The 12,984-nt window shown below is 26.9% G+C and overlaps 1 protein-coding gene across 3 annotated transcripts in view; it reads right to left on the reverse strand.

Annotated features, from left to right (window-relative positions):
- Window positions 1-244: 244 nt before the first annotated feature.
- LOC113557189 (forkhead box protein N3-like) overlaps window positions 245-12,984 on the reverse strand; it is a 43,726-nt gene continuing 30,986 nt past the window's right edge. For 2 of the 3 annotated variants that reach the window (XM_026962554.1, XM_026962555.1), the window contains 6 exons: window positions 8,058-8,269; window positions 7,684-7,896; window positions 6,336-6,597; window positions 5,173-5,222; window positions 2,635-2,702; window positions 245-941 (listed from right to left, as the gene is read on the reverse strand). In XM_026962554.1, the coding sequence (XP_026818355.1) occupies window positions 701-941; window positions 2,635-2,702; window positions 5,173-5,222; window positions 6,336-6,597; window positions 7,684-7,896; window positions 8,058-8,269 (1,046 nt within the window). In that variant the 3' untranslated portion in view covers window positions 245-700. Of the gene's footprint in view, window positions 942-2,634; window positions 2,703-5,141; window positions 5,223-6,335; window positions 6,598-7,683; window positions 7,897-8,057; window positions 8,270-12,984 lie in introns of those variants that run through there. The other variant, XM_026962556.1, reaches the window with a different exon arrangement.

Raw genomic sequence — 12,984 nt, forward strand, 5'->3', positions numbered from 1 at the left:
ATGTACTATTGTTCATTTTGAAGTTCTTGAAGGTAATAGAAATGAAAATTATTAATTGTGTTGATTGTCTCTGAACACAAATACTTCATAGAAGCACATAAAACTAATTCTTTTATAATTTTGATATAAGTTACTAACGATCAAGAGAAAATAAAGTTATAAAAAAAAAAAAAAATAATATATAATATATTAATATATTATGTAATTATATATTTATCATAAGAATAAACTTAACAAAAAAAAGATATTAACAAATATGGTGAACAGCCTGGCATTTTTCTTTTTTTTTGTCGAAAATATCAATATGGTTTGGTCGTACCAAAAAACAATTAAAAATTTATTAATTTTTTAAAAAATACTATCACAGTGCTTCCTAAGAGCAAGAAGACAAAAACGTTCAATTAACAATACATAATATATTACTCGAGAGAAAAAACTATCACCATTTCAAAAAATACCTTTTACATTTATTTTTTTATTATTATTTTTTTTTAACTAACCCGCACGATGTAAATCATTAAACATTATTGTTCTCATTAATTTAATAGTTAATTTTCTGGCGGGAGGGAGAAGTTCTTTCTTTTCTGCAAGTATAAATAAAGTAAATAAACTATTTTAATCTGTGTTACGTATAAACTAGTCAACAAAATGCTAAACGGAGTAGGCTATATTTCATTAAACGCCGCGGTCGTGGTGCGTTTTATCTGAATTTGTCCTTGTGATGTTCGATGATCACCGACGCGGGCTCGTTGTTGTTGTCCGTCGACTGTTTCTTCAGGTACATCTGTCGCAGGGTGTCTGTGCACTCTCGTTTAGCATCGATGCACTCGACGCTCGAAGAACGTTTGCGTAAACGGCGGGTGGTGATGCCGGCCAGGTTCAACAATGCGTCAGCGCCCTCGACTATTTTACGACGTTCTTCTGCGTCCTCTTTGCACAGGCTGCAATGGAAAACAAAACGATTATAAATACAAATCCAACCTATCAAATTCCGAAGGGGAGGGAGCTAGACGAGTATATAGATGCGGTTTATGGATAGTTATTATAGGTAACCTACCGATGTTTCTAAACTCTGTGCAATCCTGTCATTATTTCCTATTTTACATCCTGTTGTCCCATTTTTTTTGCGAATAAATCGACAATGCATTTATTATACTATATTAGTATATAATTATTCGTGATTAAAATCGTTTTCGTTTTTGAAAGAATCCGCCGCGGGCGACGGGAAATATTTTTTGCATGCGACGAATTGAATCGTTCGAATAATCAGACTAATTTATTAAAACAGCATAAGAGAAATGTCGCTATTACAGCAATATTTTTTATTATTTAAAATAAATGGTAAAAAAAAAAAAGACATGCTATAAAATTTTGAATACTTATGAGAGGGGGTTTCGACAATTTTAAAATTGAAATCTAAATGAATATGTTAAACTGCGACTATCAGGTACCTGTAGGAACGTTGCAGACGTTGATGATAGGGTAAAAAAATATCAAAATGGTTTACTCGAAAACTATTTTAATTATAACATGGCTATTAAATCCAAGTGCCTACTTAGTTTGTTTCGGGAATAATTAAATCAGAAAAAAAATGACAAACCTGCTATTATTTGAAAAACGATTTAAGGTATGAAGACTGTAGATATTAGTCTCGCTGTATTATACAGTTGTATAGAAAACGATAAATTATTAATTATTACTTATTAGTAAGTAGTAAGTACTAAGTACCCATAATATGTACATTATTTATATTTAACACGTTACAGGGCTGTTGGGAATTATTAGTGTAGTAGTTTGTTGGTGTACATTATAGTACAATAAGGGATATATACTACAGCGACAATTTGATGATAATACGATATGGTAATGGTAAAAATTGTAGTCAATGTAAATACAAAAAATAAAAATATTTAAAGAACAACCGTAACGTCGAATAAACATTATACTAATTAGTAGATGTTAACTAATAATTGCCAAGTACCTACCTAATAATATTCTATATGTATAACATATCACCATTTGTATATTAATGGTTATTTGTATATTCGTTAGTCGTTAGATCGAAATATAGTAAATGATAATATTATAAGGACGCTATAACCCCACATTATAATATTGTCTCCTTCTTACAAACGTGCAAGTATAGAACATAGGATTTGGGTTCGGGTTAGGTATCTTGTGATGTTATCTTTCTTAATAGTTATCAAAATTAATTTACCTATCATCATTATTCATTATCAAACTTGAAGGTGAGGTTACGTTGAAATTTTAAGGTATTTTAATTTTGAAGCAAGTATGAGCATTTTAAAATTCGTAATATTTTGCACGTGCAGCAGTGTTTTAGTAGTACATAATCATTGTTCGTTTGAAAATGTTTATCGTTAGTACATAAACGACAAACAGAGATAATATTCTAACCGTAAGTTTGGTAACAGATATATACATAATATAATCATTCTCGCATTAAAATTATCAATACAAAATTAATTCTGCTAAACGCATGATGAAAATGTACAATATATACGTCGTTAATTACGTTTGTAAGACGAAGATAACACATGTTTCAAATTTCATACGACATAGAAAATATTTAATAATACCATCAGTAAATTGAAAAAATAGTATTTGAAGTACCTGTCCATTTTGAAGCAGTTGTCGTAGGTATGATCCTCGCTTGGGCATATCGTAACAATTGGATATAGCTGAAAAACATTAATTAATTCATCAACATAATATAATATTGTGCTTTAAACATAATTTTCGCTATCAAAGGCCTTTTTACTGTGGAAAATATCTATTTTAGTACTTAGTAGTTAATAGAAAATTTATTCAGCGTATTTGACCGAAAAATGTCGAGTAAATAATGGAGCTGATTATCTTTAGTAAAATATTGCATTTTATATTCTAGCATTTAATAATTCGGTGTACACAATGTTTGAACAAATGACAAACTTACATCTTTGCTTGCAGAACATGTTTAAATTATTTATTATTTTAAAATTGTATTTTATAAAAATCATTATTTTAGACTTTTTATTAACCATATGAAAGTATAACAATAAATCATTGTGTTTACAGAAATAACGATACATATTAGATAAATTTTATTTAATATAAACTATCAAAATAGTCTTTTGAAAAATTACAAAATTATTAATAGTTTCTAACAGTGGTTTCAAAATTATATTGGTCATAAAGATTATTGAACCCATAACTTATTTCTATCTTCCAAATTTGATTTTAAAGGAAAATTTAACTATTACAAAAGTCTAGGAAAAAACAATTGTAACCGAAAGATAGTTTTTTTGTAAAAAAATTATTTATAATATTATAAAAAGGCGTGTAGGAACAGGTGTTATTATAGTGATATAGTATAGTCAAACTACTAAAATCAAAATTACTTTCATGGACATAAAAAATTCGCCTCTATCATAACTACCTGCGCCCCATAATAACATATGATTGCGAGCCACAGTCCTTAACAAAAGGCAATGAAAGGAAATTAATGATATTTGAGAGAAAAATACTCCGAAACATCTATAGGCCACGTTTCAACCAAGAAATGAATACCTATGAAAGAAGAATGAATTACAGAAATTGTACAACAGATCAAATATATTATCTTAGCGTTTATTAGGAATATACGACTAGTGGTTTGGACATACTTGGAGAGCAGATGGACAACTAATAAAAAAGTACTTGTAGAGAAAATGTACAAAAAAGGCCGCTAGGAAGACCAAGAACCCGGTGGATCGATGTAATAACCAGACTTGAAAGAGATAGACCATAATGTAATCTTTGAGTTGATTTACAACAGATAAATGGATGGCGAGACCTCTTGAAGGCAGAAATGGTCCTTAATGGACCGGTAAGCTGAGAAAAAGAAGAAGATTATAAAAAGGTACCTATGTTTATTTTTGAAGATACAATAGTATTGTGATGATCGGAGTTAATATCAAAAATGATCTTTTTTTCTATAATAGATTATATGATTTTAGTACAAAATATACACAAACAAATTTGCTTGTGTACCAAGTCCTCTGTTAACATTAAAAATCGCAGAGACCCATTTTCATTAATAAAATTTATTTAATTACATGTATCAAGGTCTGTAAAGAAGATGTCTCACACGCATGTGTTGTCTCCGTCTTACACACGTACGACATAGTAAATTTTCGTTCACCAGTTTCAATAGTGTGCTTTTAGTTTTAATATTAGAGTGAATTGACCTATTATCAAACTTTTAGGTAAGAAAAATATCTGTGTTCTCTCGTTGGCTTTTTACGATATTTTAATTTTTAGGTGAGTTATGAGTATGAAATTATTAAATATATAAAAATAATTATAATTCACATAAAAATTAAAATATCGTAAAAAGCCAACGAGAGAACACAGATAATTTTCTTATCTAAAAGTTTGATAATAGGTCAATTCACTCTAATATTAAAACTAAAAAGCACACTATTGAAACTGGTCAACGAAAATTTACTATGTCGTACGTGTGTAAGACGGAGACAACACATGCGGGTGAGACGTCCTCTTAATTGTTTATTATTTTTAGGGGTTACCTCATGGGTATCTTTTATCATTATATAATAATACAACTACAAATTTAAAATAAAAAATGTTACAATATTATTCATTACCAAGTTTTAACATCATTTGTAAAATTACTCTTATAGACTTATCTCATTGATTAAAAAATTTAGAATTATTTGAATAAATTAACTCTTTGTACAGCCGTTATTTCAGCACTTTATTTGCGTCGAATACACATTGTATAATATAATATTATTTTTAAGAAATTAATGAAGTAAACATTTACTTTCATAAGAAAATAATATAAAATAGTTTGGAAATGTAATTAACGAAGTGTATAATATTATTCATTCAGCAATATTAGTCTAAGTATGTATTCATTATTATGTACAATCGTCCTAAATATGATACATTTATACATAGTATTAAGTACAGAAATACCTATAGTAAATATTTTGGCTCTTATTTACGGAGTTCCATCAATGTTTATTAATAAACATACAAACGCCATGTTCTGACAGACGCGTGACGGCGGAACAAACGCGTGCGAGGGTAAGAAACGTAAAAATAAAAACCAAGGTAATCAAATAAAATAATGTTACCGAGAATTATTCAATGTAGACATTTACGTACCCCGGCTAGTTCTGGATCCGTGTCAGGTTTTGTTTGCGTTAGCTGCCAATCTGAAATTAATAGACTAATTAAAATTGCTTGCACGTCTCGTTGTGTAAGTAAAATATGGTCTTTCCTGCCGATATGATTATTATAGTGTGTTAATGAACGAATTTAACATAATAATAATACAATATATCATCATTTTAATCGCATCATCACCACGAATCGATTGAGAGTAATAATAAAGTATTTGCCATTACCACATATTATTTTTCAACGCAGCCATTGAAAATTATGTAATATTATTAAAAAATAATGAATATGAATATGTATTACATTATTTACATTGTCATAACGAATTTCATTGACACCTGTAGTATATTATGGTCTGGATTTAGTTAAATTATTGCAGTTATCGCCGCCAATTACGAGATGTATATATATAAAAATAAGTTTAAAAATAAAAAAAAAGCCATCAACATCATCGCCATTTTTATCATATTGGTAATCACAGTGCTAATTCTCTTTCAAAAATCATGATTTACATAATATGAGTATGTGATACGTTAAATAATTTATACCATTTATGTTTAAAGGATAATATATATTTTTGATTTTATATTCCAAAGCTGAATATTTTTCAGAGTATTTCGAAGTATAAAAATTAGATTTCGAACGAGAAGTTAATTACAGTTGCCAGTTTTCCAAGTTTAAATTATCGGAATATAGGTATAGTGGACAAACATCTTGTGGAAAATATGCTGATAAATAATGCAATTTCAACTAACGATCAAAGTGGACATGATAATATATTCTCCTTGCTAACATTTAATAGTATGATTATTTTATTTATTCTGTGATGATATTATGTTTATCGAATTTTAGATAAATCATTTAGTATGTGATATAGTAACCAATTCAGTAAAGTGTAGTCATTATTGTATATTTGTATTATATTATGCTTTTAACTTTTCAAGTTTTCAATGCCAAATATTTTCTTGGAAAATGTATATTTTAACATAATTATAAATGTACTTAAACTTCTTTATAGCTTATATGATCCACCCCATATATGCAACTGGCGATACCTTATTTACCCAGGCTAAACGTGCAGGTTACGATATCATTCCACGATTGGTGTAATTATTAGAATAATAATATTATGGTTTTGTTTAACTAACCTCTGTCGTGCACGATGCGCACGTGCGGACCGTGCTTGAGCACCAACATTGCGGTCGCCGCGTCCACGTCACTGACCGTAGACATTTCGTCTTCGCTCCGTTCGTCCTTGACCGTCTCCATGGTCTCGCCTCGAACCGTCGGGCTCGTGTTCACCGTCGACTTTTTGCTGTATCCCTTAGTGTACGGGGTCTTTTGTAACGCTTGGATCAGGCACGGCCGGTATGAGGGTTCAACCATCCAAAGGGAACCTTTTCCCAAGTTCTATAAGTAGAGGGTAACGTCAATTAAAGCTATAATGATTGTTATTGTTATTGTTACAATATTCACCAACATGGCACACCTGCTCAACCGCCAAATAGACAACGCTATTACAGCAGACGTCCAGACAGCCATTATTAATATTTAATTGTTATGCATATATCATATATGCATCATGTATAAAAAAAAATAATAACAATGGACGTGTTGAGTCTAATGTCAATAGACAGTATAACTCAAACTGGGTAGTAGGAAATAGTGATATATTAACAAGAGAACAGTTAACTAAGAATATGACTGCATAAAATCAAAATAATCTATATCCTTTTTAATTCCAATTTTTTCATAATCACACCATTATTATCATAGAATAATATACAAATAATTATTGAGTTAAACTTGAAAAATTGCTTTTATAACCTCTTCCACAACAATCAAGTCCAGTACATCAATCACTAATATCATACTTTGAGAAATAGGGTCAAAAGAAAATTCTTGCAACATAATGGTATTTTTCTACTCATACTACATAACAGTGCTTCCCCACAATATACAATGTACTCCCATTACTTGTCAAAAAATGAGAAAATATATCACTGTTTCTATTTGAATGTTTAATGCAAATAATCGATGCATAATAATTAGGTCCCAAACGCGAACGAGGAAAAAATAGTATTATTGAGTCTACAGATGAAAAGAGTAAAATGTATATATCAACAGCTTAAATGAATAAAAAACATGTGCACATGTATGCAAATGTTTGCATACATAAAATTACCTACTGGCTATATTCTATACTATAAGTATAGATCATCTCAGTGAAACATATTTTATTCAAAACTAAATTTTATTTTTTTATCCAGATAAAATTACTATATTATGAATTATTATAATATTATAAACGTGATTTTCTAAAATATAATACAGTTAATACAGTTCTAAGAAAAAAATTTAGATAAATCGAATGTCTGACGCGGACAAATACGGATGATGGCGGAGAAGTCAGTATTCTGTATTCTGTAGCTAATATTGTACCTTTTAACGGTGGGTATTCAGTTGAAAATGAACAAAAAAAAAAATTAGACTTACGGGTGCTTTTTCCACTTTTCTGAAACACTTATTCAGCGAAAGGTTGTGTCGCACGCTGTTTTTCCAGCCAGTGGGCGCGTTTTTGTAGTACGGGAAATGGTCAACAATCCATCCATAGATGTCTTTGACCGGTAGCGCTTTGATAGGCGAGTCTTCGATGGCCATGAAGATCAGACATGAAAACGAGTACGGTGGTTTGGATTCCGTGTGCACCTGTAATTTCAAAAAAGATACGCGTGTGTTAAGAATAATGCATTATTGTATCGTCATTGTGTATTATAGATATTTTAATATATCACCATCAAGTCAAAAATTATAAATATAAAATTCTACATTCAGTATTCATACTCTGCCAAGTTATTTGGTAGGATTACCTTTGGATCATAACTGGACGACCGCAACGAGGAAGTCTTGTTGTTATTGTTATTATTATTAGTATTGTTGTTGTTGTTGTTGTTATTTATGATAGTGGGTAGACCTGCCATAGCCGGCCAACATCGGACCGGCGATATTGACTGACCACTAGATGAACGAGAGTCCGATGAAGCGTCGTCCGCATAATCGGTCTTTGGCAGCTCATGAACACCTGTAGAAAATAAAAATTCCATTAATAATATTCATACTTTTAATAATGTTTAATACATTTTTATTTGTTTTTTAATCATTAGTCACGAATGGGCTAATGTAAAACAAGAGTTTCTAAACTAGGACTTCCTGTTGGTAAACACATAGCCACATAGGTATATAATATTTTAGGTAGATATTCATATTTCTTATTTAAATTTTTAATTAGTTCGTAAATCACACTACCTATATAGTTGTAAAATCACGAAGTTCAATATATAAAATAATAAAAAAAAAATAAAATATATTAAATTAATATTTTGTTTTCTGGGAAAAAAAAAACTATACATTAATTAAAACGAAATTATGAAATTTATATTTAATATACATATTAAAGTATTTTTTTAATTGATTAAAATGTAATATTAATATAGGTATCTACTATACACGTTTATAATTAGTAATATTATACTAATATGTTTTAAAATTAAAATTTAATCACTCATTATTCTTCAATGTATAAAAGACTAATACGTAATATAATCACAAGTGGTACGATGTGAACTTAAATTTAAAAATTAAGTAGCTATTGTATTTTGCAATAATTTTATATTGTATATTTATATATAATATATACCTAAATGATAGTCATATAAAAGACGTATCATAAATATATTCATTTTAATTAAATTAGGCACACACTTTCATTATAATTGCAAAAATTATGTATATTTTTATGTTTATGCATGTCATTAATATAAAATTACCTAATAGTTTTACTTGAGTTGATAGACAATGGTTGATTTTTTTTAAACACTTTTAAGAAGACGCCACACCTGCATCATAATATGTGGTCTCTGTCTTACAATTTACATCAAGCAAATTTTACAATAACCAATTTTATTCTTGTTATTTTTTAAATTAGAGTGAATTGATTATATTATAATTTAAAAGTAAGATTATTATTTAGGGCATCGAGGAGGCTTTATTGATTTTAATTACAACATGCTTCAAAATTAAAATATAAATAAAAGTGTTCGAGATCTCGAGGTAATGATCTTACTTTTAAATATTATACCAGGTAAATTCATTCTAGTTTTGAAAATAACATAATAAAATGGATTATTATGAACGTAAAATATGCTACGTGCTGTCGTTCGTTTGTAAGACGGAAACAACACACTGGGTGTGGCGTTTGCTTAAGAATGTACATAATGTCATAATAAAATAAAATATGATAGGTAGATATATTACATAATATTAAATGCAACATGGTATCAATAGATTTAAAAATAAAACATACCCAATTTTAATGATTTTAGTGAGTTCTAATTCAATAAAAAAAAAAGTTATAATATCAATAGCATGTGATTACTAATGTTTTAATGTATGTTATACAGTGTAATAAGGATTTAATTGTGACAGGGGCCTAGTAAACCAAAGTAGAAAATAATCCATGAACGAAAATCCCCCTTCGTGATTATCACTAGTTTAGTAGTTACAGGATGTCCTGTAAGATCAAAATTTAAAATAAACTATATATATAGAGTTAGTAATGCCCGTCCCATTATTAAAAGTATAAACAATTTATTTATTCGCATAGCAACTTATAATAAGTATAGTATAAGTTTAACATATATTTCGTAGCAATATAGTCTGTGACACCTACGTTTATAAAAGCATATTAAATATTTAAATAATTATCTTTCTATAATTATTATAGTCAGACCAGTGAATTTGTTTTGGGTCATACTCGACCTAATATGTTTTGATTCTTATCATAAATAAATTACACCCAAAATATTAATACAATATCTACACGTATAATTGAAAATTGAATTAAATTTTTTAGTTCTCTATAATTATTTGTAGTTATTTAAAAAAATGAAAATATTGACATAACTAAAAAGACATACAATGTTATTTTTATAACTGTTATAGGTTGTAGTACCTTAATTTAAAAATTGTAATCAAAATGGATGAAATATGGTGGAGATTTTAACTATATTACACATGCATAAGTCAAAAAATAAGATTATACTAATGTGCCTACTTAATAATTATTTCATAAATTATTTTAATACAAGCAATAAAAAAATATGAATTGGGGTTCCGTAGTAAAACGTGAATGTTGAACAAATTATTTATTTATTATTTAACGTCTTATTTATTAAGAGGATACCAGCACATTGTTTTTTTTTTTTTGGCCCATGCGTAACATAGACAAAACGCATTTATGCAAAACCAATTTTTTTTTATTGTTTTGAGTAATTTTAAAATCACCCATTACAAAAACGATAGAGAATAAAATTTTTGAGGGTATGACTTATCGATTTATCTAAATATTGTTTCAAAACAATTTAAATAACACTCAAATTTATATTTTTTTTTATTTTTAAAGTCGAATACAAAATCAAATAATATTAAAATATAAAACTGTTATATCATATTCCCTTAAAAATATTATCCTCTATAATTTTTGTAATAGGTGATTTTACTCTAAGTTTACTTAATAATTATAAAAAACGATTTTAGGTGAACGCGTTTTATCTATGTTGTGCGTGGGTCTGTGAGAATAAACAAATATTGCGCTGACATCCTCTTACTAGTTATCGTTTTATTTAAATTGAAAATTATATTATGTTGCTATATAAGCAGTTTTTAATTAAAGAATGTTTGGTTAAATTTTGTTTTTAATGGTAAACATGATGACTATTTTTGTTTATATAATAAGAATATTGAGTATACTGTAATAATTCATTTCCATTACATATGTCCTTAAGGTAACTGACATTTTTGTGAAAATTAAAAAGTAAATACCAATGTTCTGATTTTTAAGATGCATAAAATCTCTATACAACTGTTCATTAACTATTCTTTGTTCATACGAAAATACAAAATTATAATTTTATAATATTAAATGTAGTAAGATTTGTACTAGATTCTAATATATTTTTTAAAGTTATTTTATAATTTCGGAGAATTATTAACTGCAGTCTGAGAAATAATCAATTAGTTGATATATTTAGATTTAGTGGTGTTGCGATAACTAGATTCCCTAGTCAGATCACAGTGAAAGCAATAATTAAAGTAGTGCAATATTATATATAGTAAATAAGTAAACTAAATAATATTTCTTAATTTCTCTAATCGAGTCTAATTTCTCTAATTTAAATTAAATACATTTTTCCATCTATAGTTTAGTTATATTACTATTTTTTTACTAGTTATGTTATTTGTTTATGTATACTTTTAAATTTTATTCAAACTTTGTTACCAACATAATACATTTAAAGAATACAAATCTGGGTAATTTTAAATTAGTCTATGTTTTACTTTACAATTTAATATATTGACATATTGTATATGCATTTGAAGTTAATTATATTTGTACTTATATTACTTTAAAACATTCTCTTATTTTGCAAACTTGAGTAATTTTCTTTTGATATAAATAATAATATTATGATGATATGAAAAACAACTTATAAAATTATAAATAATAGATTTTACCTATATAGTATGTAGATAAATCAGCTTCTAAATGTACGAAAGTGTTTTATGAACTATATATTGTATATATTACAAAATAATATTACCTAATTGTTAAATCAATATTTATCTTAATATGACTAACTAGATAAATTAAAATATTTCATAATCAGGTATAAAAACATAAGAATAAGTAATAGAACTATGTGAATATTTACATTTTATTTCATAAATTGATATTGTAAAAAATACAAACATTATTATAAAAAGTTAATATATTGTTTTCATATTTTTGATAAAAAAAAAATGTATTCCTATTATATCTTTGTAATGTTGTAATTTATTTAAATTTGATTTATTGTTATTTTTATTAAAGTAGGTAGGTAGTAGAGTATGAAATATGCATTAGCTTACTATTCAGTATAGTCTTTATGTTCTATTATATATTTATATGATAGTAGTTACTTATTAACGTTTAAATCATACATTTATAAAACAATAAAAAGCATGACAGAGAAAAAATGATATTATTAATCATTTCAATAGAAGGGATAATTTATATAATCTTTATAAAACGTATTAAAAAAAATCAGACAATTATTTAAATTAAATATTTTGAAAACAATATGATACTGCACTAATGTGTTTTATTTTTATATATTTATCATGTAGATGATAAATCTATAAATATTTTGTAACAAAAATGTTATTTTATATTTTACATATCTACCTCTACTGCAATTTGTGTTTTTATGAAATAATCAAATAGGGGAAATACTGTTTTATGAAAAATCTTTAGAATATCAATGAACCTTGAACATTATTAAGCTTTATATTAAAGGTATTTTTATATTCAAAAGTATTTCCTTAAAATAAATAAGTAATCTTATTTAACAATTAGATTATTGTTATGTATTTAAAAAGTTATATTATATTTAGATTCATATTTGTAAATCAAATTCTCGTAAAATGGATTAAGAATTTATAAATTAAAAAATATAAAGATTTCATTATTACGCTGAAATGTTTAATACAATATTAAAATAATCATACGATTTGGTTCTAAAGTCGACTTTTCTATGACAGCAACAATGCTACATCTAATATTTTATTGTATACCTCTTAAAATATTTAATGTTTAATAGGTGATCAGCATTTTGATTTTCCAAACGAATAATGATTTTAAAAATGGGCAAACTAAGTTTTTATTAAATGTATTTTATTTTTAAACCAATAATATCACTT

The sequence above is a fragment of the Rhopalosiphum maidis genome, chromosome 4 (assembly GCF_003676215.2).
Source record: "Rhopalosiphum maidis isolate BTI-1 chromosome 4, ASM367621v3, whole genome shotgun sequence".
Taxonomy (NCBI): Eukaryota; Metazoa; Arthropoda; class Insecta; order Hemiptera; family Aphididae; genus Rhopalosiphum; species Rhopalosiphum maidis.